The sequence below is a fragment of the Lygodium microphyllum genome, chromosome 12 (genome assembly GCF_053477565.2).
Source record: "Lygodium microphyllum isolate KBCC chromosome 12, Lygodium_microphyllum_v1.1.10, whole genome shotgun sequence".
Classification (NCBI taxonomy): domain Eukaryota; kingdom Viridiplantae; phylum Streptophyta; class Polypodiopsida; order Schizaeales; family Lygodiaceae; genus Lygodium; species Lygodium microphyllum.
In genome coordinates, this window is record NC_141146.1 from 59489491 (window position 1) to 59503471 (window position 13981).

Sequence of the window (13981 nt, forward strand, 5' to 3'; positions counted from 1 at the left end):
AAAACATAGCACACATGGTATTTTGATAGTGGGGCATCAAAGCACATCATTTCTAGAAAGCGTCTTTTTACCTCTTTGTATTCTGCCCCTATTGGGAAGCATGTTACATGTGCAAACAAGAACTGTTATGATGTGTGTGGCATTAGTATATGTCACAACTCTATAGAAACAGAATTTGTATCCTTTTTCATTAATTTATCTATATAATGATTTATTAAATTTATTTCCTTTGCACTAATTAGATATAAAGAAAAGTGCATTGGAGCTGGCCACTGATGAGTGGTCACAGGTTATGGTGGACCCACACGGTGGGTTAGAGAAAAGATAGTTCACACTTCCACCTATATGACCCGATTGGGCGCCTGTGACTAGAACTCACGCATATCAGGGTTAGACTCGCACACAGAAAGGATTGATGCCTTGAAGTATGGGCTAGATCCACTAGAACAGATAGTTACAATCAACAAGATGGCATGATCATGAAATGCTTGTATAATGTGCATGTGTGGGCTGAAAGCTTGAAATGCACATTTCTTTGCATAGGAAAGTCACATGAAGATTCGGATACCATTTTTGCGATGTACACGGAAAAATCTTTCATATGATACCCATATTGAGGGGGTCCCTAAATTCTAGGAGATCCCTAAATTTTAGGAGGTCCCTAAATTTTAGGAGCCTCGAATTAGCCTAAAAATGCTAGTCCTAAAAAATAGGGATGTCATTCTAAAAATAGTAAGTTCTGTACTCTGACTGTGCTTACTAAATTTGGTTGTTTCTATTCTTGACAGTATTCAACCCAAAAAGGAAGGCCATAAAGAAGAGACAAGTGTCAAGACACTTGTCACACAAGTTTCCAAGTGTCCCACCACTTGTCACATCTCATGACATGTGGCTGGACACTTGTCTTGTGCTACTCCACTTTCCCCTTTTGTACTAGCTCTCCCCTCTCCTATAAATAAGAGCTCGTTTTTCTTCATTGAGCATCATTTTTCTTTGCTGTAAACTCATGTACAGCACCCACAGATAGCCAGAAACTGGCCCCATCCATCCCCATCATCATCCCCCACTTCTCCATTATCAAATTCCTCCATATTCCCTCTTCTATCACTGTTGTTTTACAAGACAGCAAGCCTGTAAATTCATTACAGCACCTCCTTCTTGAGCTCTTTCTTCCATTTTAGCTACAAGAAGCAAGCTCTATCCCTGTACTGCTGATCAACGATGGAGAAAGGCTGAATTCCCCTTTTTCTTCTCTCATACTGTAAATAAATTAGTTCTTATCATTGCATAATAGATAATGCATGTGTGTTTGTACATCTTTGCATGATCTTGTGAGAGTGAGAATTACTTCTTCTCACTCTCAGGTTGATTGTAACTGAGCTCTTCCCTAAGGGACTTGGGTTGAGCAGAAATACATTCCTTCGGGGGGGGGGGGGGGGGGGGTTGCCCATCTTCAACCCTCAATCTTGTCTCCATTACTTTTACATTTTTATGGCTGTAATTTTGTGAGTAATTTTCATTTTGAGCTTAAAGTGTTCATTCTCTTTTCTATTAAATCTCGAAAACAAGCAAATATCATAATTGTTAAGCATACTACGTTGTTCGGGGCGTTTACAGTGGTATCAGAGCTTTGGCTCGGTCCTCACCCCCAACACTGGTAGTGCTTACAACTATAAGTTTGTTTGTTTTCAGCCCTTGCATTGAGTGCGTGAGCATATTTTTTTTTCTTTAGTCTCAATGGATCAATCGAGTGCTATCCTTCAAGCCATTCAAAGTCTTAGAGAGGAGAATCAGCAAATTCGTGAGCAACTTCTCAAACTAGAAAAAGTTGAGAATCCCAAAGAATTCAAGGAAAGAAGCCCATCTACTTCAAGGAGACAAAGCCATACCAATGAAAGGAGCCGATCAAGAAGTCCAACTACTTCTAAGAGGCAGTCCCATTCTACTTCAAGACAAAGAAAGAGATTGCGTCGAAGCTCATCCTCTTCTTCAAAGTCATCTGGCGCCTATTCTGATGGATCCTCTTCTAGTAATGAAGAGTCACACCCTTCTCGTGGAAGACCTCATCATCGTCAAAGGCGTCGACATTCTTCACCCTCATCTCCATCTTCATCCCCATCAAGCACTTCATCATCTTCAACCTCAATATCCAAGCATGGACGAAGGCATAAGAAGAAGAAGAAGACTAAGTCACTATCTCAACTTGAAAAGAAGATCAAGTTCAGTATGTATGATGGTTCCCGAAATCCCGATCTTCTTCTGAAGTTTATTCGTCAATTTCAAATTTTGTATGGTCGTGACAAGTATAAAGAAAAAGAAAAGATTAAGTTTGCAGCTTTACATTTAACCGACTTAGCCCATACTTGGTGGACGGGGTTGGAATATGATCATGCTGCCCCAAAATCATGGCGGTCCTTTGTTCGCCTGATACAAAGCCAATTTCCTCCTGTTCATTTCAAAAGAGATGTAAAAATGGAATGGGATCGGCTTTGGCAAAGGAAAAATGAGTCACTTGGTGACTATACCAAGAGATTTTGGGAGCTACTTTTGAAGGTCCAACATTTCAAGAAGATCAGCAGTTCGGAAAAGCTTAGGAAGTTTCAAGGAGATTTGCATTTTAAACTTCGTACTGCTCTTAATCATTATCATTGTTCTAGTCTCAGGGAACTCATTGACCATGCTGAGACATGGGAAATGGAGCATAATGGCAACAAATCATTCCAAAAGAATGATAAGAAGAGAGTAGCTGATGATGAGGAGTATTCAGCCCCAAATGAAGGACAAAAACAGTGGCAAAAGCAGCCATCAAATCAAAAGAAGATGAAGCCCTATGCACCTCCTAATGCTCCTCAATTTCGCTCCAATCTATACCCACAAGCAAAGCAATTTTCCGAAGAAGAAAAGCAACGCTTCATGAAAGAAGGGAAGTGCTTTAAATGTGGACAAACAGGCCACATAGCGAAGCAATGTCCAAACAAGGGACAAAGCAAGGTTTCTGACAACAAGCCTAAGTCGCCAGTGAAAATCAATGCTATCAGTGATGTAGTTGCAAACACAACTCACACTCCAGAGACGCGCAAATTATTAAAAGCTTGGGGACAGTTGCAAGGTGACACAATGAAGACTGTGATACCCTACATTGGCAAGCTCAAGTTTCAAATTCAAGGCTACAGTGACGAAGATACCTTCTGTATCGGAGACCTTGATGGTTGCGATGTGATTCTTGGCATGCCCTGGAATCATAGAATAGATTCAACCATCTTCTCTCAGAAAAAGAAGGTAGAACTCACCAACAAAGGCAAGAAGTACGAGATCCAAGCTGGAGTTTCTGGAGACACCATACCTATGGTAAGCCATATGCAAGTCTCTAGAGCAATTAAGGATTGTGTTCAATGTTGTCTGCTTTATGTCACTGATGTAAAAGATAATATGAATGCTGAAAACCAAGAGCAACTTCAGCTATTGGAAAAGTATAAAGATTGTTTTTTGGAAGATCTTCCTTATCAGCTTCCCCCAGAAAGTCCAGAAGACCATTATATTGATATTATCCCGGGCAGTTCTCCTCCTAATATAGCACCATACCGTGTGAGCCGTCCTCAACAAGAAGAAATCAGAAAGCAAGTCGAAGACCTACTCAACCGTGGGCTAATTAGGCCAAGTAGCTCACCATTTTGTTCACCGGTTCTTCTTGTTCAAAAGAAAGATGGCACATTCAGGATGTGCATTGATTATCGAGCCCTCAACAAAATCACCGTGAAGAATCGGTTTCCTATTCCCAGAATTGACGACATTTTGGATCGTCTAGGAGGCTCAAAGGTTTTCAGCCGCATTGATTTAAAGAGTGGTTATCATCAAATTAGGGTAATACCACAAGATGTACACAAAACTGCTTTCCGCACTTCATACGGTCTTTATGAATTCTTGGTGGTTCCTTTCGGATTAACCAATGCACCAGCCACCTTTAATCGAATGATGGAGCGCATCTTTAGAGAGTATCGACAATATGTCGGTACTTTCTTTGATGATATTCTTGTCTTTAGCAAGAATGAAGAGGAGCATCATCAACACTTGGAAATTGTTCTACAATTACTACAACAAAATCAACTCTTGGTAAATGGTAAAAAGAGTGAATTTTTCATGCATAAAATAAATTACCTTGGGCATGTCATCTCTTTTGAAGGGATTCAGATGGATCCTGAAAAGATCAGGATAATCCAAGAATAGCCTCATCTTCGTGATGTACATGAGGTGCGATCGTTTCTTGGCTTATGTTCTTATTACCGCCGCTTCATCAAGCATTTTGCACATATGGCTTCTCCACTTCATGACCTTACAAAGAAGAAGATCTCTTTCCAATGGAAGGAAAAATAGAAGGCAGCCTTCACAAGGCTGAAAACAGCTCTTACTTCTGGACATGTTCTTATCATTCCAGATCTGGTAAAACCATTTGTGGTGGAAGCAGATGCTTGCGGTGATTGTATTGGTGCAGTGCTAAATCAAGAAGGCCATGCCGTAGCCTTTGAAAGCCGCCGTCTAAATGATGTGGAGAAAAGGTATGACATTTATGAAAAGGAGCTCTTAGCAGTGGTTCATGCTTTAAAGATATGGAAACATTATCTTTTAGGCAATGAATTCCTTATTAAAACCGATCATCAAAGCTTGAAGTATTTCAAGACTCAAAAGCATTTGCAGGAGAAACATGCAAGATGGGAAAATTTCTTGTCTATGTTTCATTTTCAAATTATGTACACTCCAGGGAAACAAAATGTAGTTGCTGATGCACTTTCTAGAGTGCCTCGCATTGCAACTATTACAGTGGCTCATCATGAAGATTTTCAAACGATGAAGAATACTTATGATGAAGATACTGATTTTGCAGCAATTTGGTCAAATTTACAGCAAGGAGGTTCTCATCCAGATTATTCCATCAAAGATGGTTACCTTCTCATGAACAATCGCCTTTGTGTCACTCTTCCTGTTCGACAAAAGGTGCTTAAAGAAAGTCATGAACCCCCTTATGCAGGGCATAGAGGGAGGGCAGCCACTCTAAGTGCAATTGAGCGCTACTTTTATTGGCCAACATTACGAAAAGATACACATAACTTCATTGAGGCTTGTCTGGTATGCCAAAAATCCAAATATGATAGGCAGAAGATTCCAGGATTGTTGCAACCTCTTCCAGTGCCCAAAGATCTATGGGAATCTATCACAATGGATTTCATCTCAGGTATTCCAAGAACACCTCAAGGTCATGATATGATTTGGGTCATAATTGATAGATTCAGCAAACAATCACATTTTATTCCCTGTCATAAAACATTGAAAACTGCACAAGCTGCAAGACTTTTCATTCAACATATCTTCAGATTACATGGTATGCCTTCTGAGATCATTTCAGATAGAGACTCCAAATTCACAAGTAACTTTTGGCGTGCTTTATTTGAGAATTTGGGAACCACTTTAAAGTTCTCCTCAGCTTTTCATCCTCAAACTGACGGCCAAACAGAGGTGATGAATCTCACTCTTTTGGATATGTTGAAAGCTTATGTTAGTGAACATAAGTCACAATGGGAGAAATATCTTCCATTATTGGAGTTTGCTTACAACAATACAGTGCACTCATCCACAGGGAAAGCTCCAAATGAAATAGTACAGGGTAAAGTGATTCCTCCTCCAATTATTTGCACTAAAGATAAGATTTTTGCTGCTGATGAGTTTGCTTCAGATTTAAAAACAACAATGGATCAAGTTCGAGCCACTATCAAAGTTGCGCAAGAGCGACAAAAGAAGCAAGCAGATAAACGAAGAAGACCTTTGGCTTTTGAAAAAGGTCAATATGTCTTGCTAAAGTTTGATAAAAGCAGGCTCAAACAAGGTTCTGGTCAAAATTCATCTTTTCCAAAGCTCTCCAGTAGATACTTTGGACCCTTCAAAGTGATTGAGAAAATAAATGAAGTTTCTTATCGACTTGAGCTTCCTACTCATTGGAAAATACACAATGCTTTTCATGTAAGTTTGCTAAAACCTTACATAGGACCAGAACCAAAGGAACCCATTACTGAAGATCCCCCAGAAGTTGAAGAAACAGAGCAACTCTTGGAACCTGAAAAGATTTTGTTTCTCAAGGATCGAACCACGAGAAGTGGCCTTGTGACACGAAAATTCTTGCTAAAATTCAAGAATCTACCCACCATAGATGCACAGTGGGTAGATGAAAAATTCATGAAGGATTACCCAAATATTCTACAACAATATCAAGAAGATTTTCAGTTGAGGACAGCTGAATAAAAGCCAGAGGGCTGTTACAACTCTATAGAAACAGAATTTGTATCCTTTTTCATTAATTTATCTATATAATGATTTATTAAATTTATTTCCTTTGCACTAATTAGATATAAAGAAAAGTGCATTGGAGCTGGCCACTGATGAGTGGTCACAGGTTATGGTGGACCCACACGGTGGGTTAGAGAAAAGATAGTTCACACTTCCACCTATATGACCCGATTGGGCGCCTGTGACTAGAACTCACGCATATCAGGGTTAGACTCGCACACAGAAAGGATTGATGCCTTGAAGTGTGGGCTAGATCCACTAGAACAGATAGTTACAATCAACAAGATGGCATGATCATGAAATGCTTGTATAATGTGCATGTGTGGGCTGAAAGCTTGAAATGCACATTTCTTTGCATAGGAAAGTCACATGAAGATTCGGATACCATTTTTGCGATGTACACGGAAAAAGCTTTCATATGATACCCATATTGAGGGGGTCCCTAAATTCTAGGAGATCCCTAAATTTTAGGAGGTCCCTAAATTTTAGGAGCCTCGAATTAGCCTAAAAATGCTAGTCCTAAAAAATAGGGATGTCATTCTAAAAATAGTAAGTTCTGTACTCTGACTGTGCTTACTAAATTTGGTTGTTTCTATTCTTGACAGTATTCAACCCAAAAAGGAAGGCCATAAAGAAGAGACAAGTGTCAAGACACTTGTCACACAAGTTTCCAAGTGTCCCACCACTTGTCACATCTCATGACATGTGGCTGGACACTTGTCTTGTGCTACTCCACTTTCCCCTTTTGTACTAGCTCTTCCCTCTCCTATAAATAAGAGCTCGTTTTTCTTCATTGAGCATCATTTTTCTTTGCTGTAAACTCATGTACAGCACCCACAGATAGCCAGAAACTGGCCCCATCCATCCCCATCATCATCCCCCACTTCTCCATTATCAAATTCCTCCATATTCCCTCTTCTATCACTGCTGTTTTACAAGACAGCAAGCCTGTAAATTCATTACAGCACCTCCTTCTTGAGCTCTTTCTTCCATTTTAGCTACAAGAAGCAAGCTCTATCCCTGTACTGCTGATCAACGATGGAGAAAGGCTGAATTCCCCTTTTTCTTCTCTCATACTGTAAAGAAATCAGTTCTTATCATTGCATAATAGATAATGCATGTGTGTTTGTACATCTTTGCATGATCTTGTGAGAGTGAGAATTACTTCTTCTCACTCTCAGGTTGATTGTAACTGAGCTCTTCCCTAAGGGACTTGGGTTGAGCAGAAATACATTCCTTCGGGGGGGGGTTGCCCATCTTCAACCCTCAATCTTGTCTCCATTACTTTTACATTTTTATGGCTGTAATTTTGTGAGTAATTTTCATTTTCAGCTTAAAGTGTTCATTCTCTTTTCTATTAAATCTCGAAAACAAGCAAATATCATAATTGTTAAGCATACTACGTTGTTTAGGGCGTTTACAGTATAGTCATTGTTACCATTGCATATGATTCTGATTTCATGCTTCTAGATGCCTTGTTTGTTCCTATGATTACAAAGAACTTGTTGTCTATCATTGCTCTTAATAAGCATGGCTTTCAAGTCATATTTTAGGATGAAAAATGCATTGTCCAAGACAAAGAGATGGATAATGCACTCATGCTATTTTGCACCATGTACAAGGGTGTATTTTTGTTGGATATCTATGATAGATAGTCTCATCATGCTTTGATATTGCTCCTTTCCTTGCAATGTAGAATCCAGAGCTATGGCATGCTTGCTATGAGTTTTGGGAGTTTGATGACCCTTGAGAGGTGCCATATGATAGATCCATTGCCTCCAATGGAAACTCACCTCCTCATGCATGGGAAGGATGTATTCTTAGCAAAATGAACAGGTTTGCTTTCCAAAAGGACGGTGCAATGCATCATGTCTAAAATATGTAGTTTATTCACTCTCATGTTTGTGGTCTCACAAGGCCGCATGCACTTGTGGCTCATCTTGACTTTATCACATTTATTGAGATGACTACTCTCGGTATACATGGGTGTATGGAGTGAAGGCAAATTTTGATGAATTCATGAATTTTAAATATCTTTTTACAAAGGTTGAGGTTGAAACTGGCTTGAAAGCATAAACACTTCATGCAAATAGAGGGGGGAAGTACATGTCTCATGCTTTTGAGACATATTTCCTTGATCATGGCATTATGCATTAAGACATTGTTAGAATGACACCTCAACAAAATGGTGTTGTTGAAATGAAAAATCAAACTCTTATGGAGATGACTCATTGTATGCTAAAAACTAAGGGGTAGCCTCATAAATTTTGGCTAAAAGGCCTTCAATGTGCAAATCATGTATTGAATCATGCAGCTACCAAGGCAATGAAAACAATTACACCATTTGAAGCTTAGCATGGCAAGAAAATCAAAGTTGACTACTTTTCACATGTTTGGCTGCACAACCTATCCACATGTTCTGAAAGAGCTTCATGAGAAGCCTCGTGACAGGGCTATAAAATGCATATTTATTGGCTATAATTCAGAGCAAGGGCTATCATTTGTATAACCCACCCAAAAGAAAGTTTTCTATAAGTAGGGATGTAATATTTACTAAAAATGCTACATTATCACATTATCAATTTCAAATACCAACTAGCAATGACATTGGTGATGTCTTCAAGGGTCTTTTGGCACTTTCTTTGGAGTCTATGCTTGTTGTAAATGGTAGGATAGACATAATGCAACAAGCTGTTACTGCACCACATGCTCCCAAATAGTAGGGTTTTGATGATGGTTTTCCACATGCACTAGAAGATGTAGTACAACATGAAAGGGCTATTGTAAATGCAATGGAAACAATCTTGAGATGGCTATTACATACCTCTAGAAGAGTAGAATGGATGCTCCTTTAGCACAATGTGCTAGAAGGGCTACTAGCATGCATCATATGATGTAGAACGGGCACACTTGGCTAATTTCATAGAAGTAGATGATTATGATGAGCATGTGTTTATGAGCTCACTATTGGATGATGATGAGCTTACTTCCTTATACAAAGCTCAACAAGATGTACATTGGATACAAGTCACGTAGGATGAGTTGGACTTTGTTGTCACTAACTCTACATGGGATCTTGTGGATTTACCACACCTGGTAAGAAGGCCATTGGCATAAAATGGGTTTTTGAACACAAAGGAAAGGTTGATGGTACTATTTATAAGTACAAAGCATGGTTGGTAGCAAAAGGCTATGTGTAGAAGAAGGGCATAGATTATGAGAAACCTTTCACTCTTACATCCCCTATGAGTACGGTGAGATGTGTTATTACTATGGTTGCAAATTATGGCTGAAAAGTACATTAATTGGATATTAAGATAGCATTTTTGAATGGGGATTAGCATGAGGATATCTATATGTCACAAGCTCCAGGGTTTTTGATTAAAGGAAAGGAAAGATGGTGGACAAGTTGCATAAAGCTCTCTATGATCCCAAATAGGCTCCTCGTGCACGGAACTCTATAATCTCAAATAGGCTCCTTATTATTTGGGGATTTAGTTCACCCAAAATAAGCATGGTATCATCAATCATATCATAGTCATGTGTGAAGAAGTTATCACGTAGGTTTAATATGCATGATTGCAAACCTATGTTCACTTCTATGCAACTAGGCTTAAAGCTATCTATGCATGATGGTGAAGAGATATCTAATGTTGTAATTTATAGCCAAGATACTGGCTAAATTATTTACCTTTGCAACACACCTTGATATTTAGTATTCAATATTTCAAGTGAATAGGTATATGCATAGCCCATGCACCATACATTGGTAGGCTATTAAGCAAATCTTTAGATATTTGCAAGGTACTCAATCATGTCTATTGTTATTTTCTAGGGAGGAGACTTGCACTAATAAGCTTATAGTGATTTAGATTGGGCTAGTGATACAGACACTATTTCTTTCTAGGCCACTCGTGCATTTTATGGCTGAGCAAGAAACAATCTATAGTGGCTACCTTGTCTTGTGAGGTTGAGTACATAGTAGCCTTCACAACAATAATGGAATGTGTATAGTTGTGTATATTAATGGTTGATCTATATTTACCATTAGAGGATCCAACACCACCCATTCTTTCTAATAGTGAGAGTGCTATTGCAATGCCATGAAATTTTTGTTTCATGCTCACACAAAACACATTGAGATGCATTATCATTATGTCAAAGAGAGAGATGCTATGTAGGAGAGATCAAGTTGATGTATATATCCATATAGGAAAATGTTGTAGACATTTTCACCAAGGCATTACCACATGAAAAGTTTGAGGCTATTCAAAAGTCCTTAATCTTATTATTATTCGGTGATTGATTACCCTTGTACTTCATCACATTGGCATTTCAAGGGGTGTTAGAATTTGTCAATTTTGGGTAGTTCCCATGTAATTCATGTGGTGTGGATACCCACTTTTGTGTGTGTGTGTGTGTGTGTGTGTGTGTGTGTGTACCTAGTGTATTGACATTTAAAAGTAGTGACATTAGGGACTAGAGTTACTTAACTTGACTATAGTTAATTGATGGAGGGCTAGTTAGGTCAAACATAATTTGTACCCTCACTTTTTGTAAAGTTTTTACATAAGTTTTTTTTCCATTATTAAAATGGTTGATTATAAGCAACGTCGACGAAATCAACAACGCGGACGTCAGCAATCCCATCATCATGGATGACATCGTCCTCATCATCACATGCATTGGCATCTCGATCATTCAAATGTCAGCATTACGAATGAACCGAGCCATTCACATGTGCGACAATGTATCCGGATCAAAATTTGGAGACCTCAGAGGCACCTACACTCTGGTTGTCGTCATTATCATATCCTAAAATTCTGGGTTGTCGTCATTATCATATCCTAAAATTGTTAAGGATCTGTGCTACAGATTATTAGCCGCCGCCACCAGAGCCATAGGTCTTGCCGAAAAAGATCAGCTGCAAGCGATCGTAACCAGCCAACACACCAGCACCAGCAATGGCTCGCAGAATATTAGCTCCCGCACCCTTGAACAAGGACTTAGCACCCTCTCTCTGGATAATCTGACGGAAGCAATCAAGTGAGCCTGAGTATTTAACTGCTTCCCCAGATGTCATCATCATGCGACGCCTCACTGTATCAATAGGGTAGGAGGCCAGACCAGCACCAGTAGTGACACTCCAGCCAAGCAAAAAGCTTGCCAAAAAGTTATCCTGCACAATCATGTAAAGAAATGGATGTGACCAAAAGCGGACTAGCTCCAAAAAGACAGGCACATAACATCATTATAAACAAGAGGATTAAGGGCTTCATGCAAAGCTCACACCGAGGAGGCATCATTATAAACAAGAGGATTAAGGCTTCAGGCAAAGGTCACACCGAGGAGGAAAGCCTACAGGACATCTTTAACCGCTGTGTTGTAATCTTTACCTGAAGACTGCCAATAAGCACAACTGGCTTCAGAGAGTCGTACATTCCAAAGTATAGACCACGGTATACAATGATTCCAACGCAAGAAATGTTGAATCCACGGTAAAGCCCCGGAAGACCGTCAGACTTGAGAGTCTTCTTGTAGACATCCAAGAGTCCATTGAACTGAAGTTCCCCTCCTTTCTTTGCAGCCTTGGCATCATTGGTAAGGCGAGTCCTAGCATAATCAAGGGAATACACAAAAAGGAGGGAAGAAGCACCAGCCGCTCCACCGGAAGCCAGGTTACCAGCAAACCAGGCCCAATAGCCATCCTTGTCCTTCTTAAAGTTAAAGAGATTCTTAAAGTAGTCCTTAAACGCAAAGTTGAGCGCCTGCAAATAGATTATATAGAAGAAATCAAACACGTATGAAAAATAGCTTGAACAAATCAAAGTCTTTTAGACGCTGCGAGTTGAAGCAGAGAGGACAACATGCAATTACCTGGGTAGGGAAGTATCTGATAACATTAGTATTGTTTCCACGCCACAAGGATATGAAACCTTCCTCCTGGATGGTTCTTGAAAAGCAGTTCGCAATCCCCTTGTAAGGTTCCTGAAGCCTTCCTGCCTTGATCATCTCATCTTGATTTTGGATCAGAAGCTTGACACGTTCTATGGGGGCAACAGCAGTCTTTGAGACAGCTCCAGAGACTCCTCCCATCAAAAAGTCTACGGCAAAGGCATATGGACCCTTCTTCTCCATGGGAGCAGCCACAAACACGGGGTCTGACGCAGCGGCAAGCTGCGAGCAGGCCCTAAAATCCATGGGACGCATGTTTGAGGCCCATGGCTGAGTTATGCGGGTGGATCTAGCAAACCGGGACACTGTTGGAGTGTACAGTTGCGAACTTCTATTATCAGCTAATCTCGCACCAAGGGTAGTGTACCCACACAGCTTTTGCGTAGCGGTAGGAACTCCTGGTTTTTCCGCCATTTCAGTTCACTGCAATTTGAGTACAGACATACAGAACGCAAGGGCAGGCAGAAGAGACCGAGAGAGAGAGAGGGAGAGAGGGAGATAAAGAGCGGAATTCCACTCCTTTTCAGGTTTTGCACACATGCTCTTTGAAATATTTACCTCCCCCCCAACCCAATGCGGAAATATGTGAGCATTTCAAATTGGTTTTGCACACATCTAGAATGTAGAACGCGCTACGCTTCTACGTGACGCCTCCGAAGAAGTGGTAAGCCAAATGTTCACCATAACCGTGTGGGGTTCACCTTGACGCTTTCAAAGGGCGTGGTCACCCCCAAGAAAATGCTCTTCTTCTTGATTAATTTCCTGTTTACTGGCTGGCCTGGCAACCCTGCTAACCGCCTTTCATGAGTGATTCTCATTGTTGCGAACCACAAATGTTATTGTGAGTAAAGTGCATGTGTTTTTTTTTCCTCGCAAACAATAAATCAAACAATACACATAGATGTTTTTTTTTTTGTTTTTTAGCTGCTTGAAGCTCTGATGTGGATTCCTAGATACCAAATTTAGGCCATTTATTTGAATCAAACAAGTCATTCCTTTTATAACTTTGTCTTCGCAAAACTTTCAAACAATGCATCCTTTGGACCTTGGAACTGTAAACTTTGAGCGTGGTTGTAATATAAATGCATGCAGTATGCAAGATGCCATGGGAGGACAAAGAGGGAAAGGTAGAGAAGCGACAATGTGACAAAGACAAAGAGATGAACTTCCCACATGCTACTAGCAATCCACAAATTAGCATGGCAAGGATAGAACACAAGTTACAACTCAATTGGGTTAGGCTATGTGTTGGGCCTCCATCGTTGGTAAAAGAGTATTCAAAGCCCTAGTCTCCATCTCTCTTGAGTTGTTTAGCTCAAAGGTATGTTGATTTTGTCAGCTCTAGTATATTCTTTTATTTCTTGGGGAGGAGGAGTTTCATAGATGGTTTCTCTCGACTCACCGAGCATGTACATTAGTATATTATCACTTCATTGGCAAGGGCTTCTATGTTGCACTTATGGATTCAAAGTGGGAGAGGTATTGGATACTTGGGTCCACTCTTGATTACTAGGGTAACTTAGTTCATGTATTGTCATGGTCTTCTTCCTTCTCTTCTAATGATGTACTTCAACACGAGTATCTTGTTTGGATTACCTAGTCGACCTCCTTCTTTAGCTTGACAATGAAGTGCATAATTTGGCTTCTACGCTAGGAAAGGTTCTCTATCTACCATCTATTACAATGCCTTAGG

General features: G+C 40.0%; 1 protein-coding gene across 1 annotated transcript; it reads right to left on the reverse strand.

Moving 5' to 3' along the window:
• Nucleotides 1–10856: 10856 nt before the first annotated feature.
• Nucleotides 10857–12734, reverse strand: LOC148027808 (ADP/ATP translocase 1, mitochondrial-like). Its single transcript, XM_087689507.1, has 3 exons — nt 12211–12734; nt 11730–12101; nt 10857–11512 (listed from the first exon to the last, which is right to left on the reverse strand). Exons 1-3 carry the CDS (start codon nt 12700–12702, stop codon nt 11213–11215), a joined length of 1164 nt encoding a protein of 387 aa, XP_087545633.1. The 5' UTR covers nt 12703–12734; the 3' UTR covers nt 10857–11212.
• Nucleotides 12735–13981: the final 1247 nt, after the last annotated feature.

Coding starts and splice junctions, on each gene's coding strand:
- LOC148027808 (XM_087689507.1), bottom strand. CDS start 12,702: ATGGCGGAAAAACCAGGAGTTCCTACCGCTACGCAAAAGCTGTGTGGG. Junction 12,102..12,210: donor TCAGATACTTCCCTACCCAG/GTAATTGCATGT, acceptor ATCTATTTGCAG/GCGCTCAACTTTGCGTTTAA. Junction 11,513..11,729: donor TGCTTATTGGCAGTCTTCAG/GTAAAGATTACA, acceptor ATGATTGTGCAG/GATAACTTTTTGGCAAGCTT.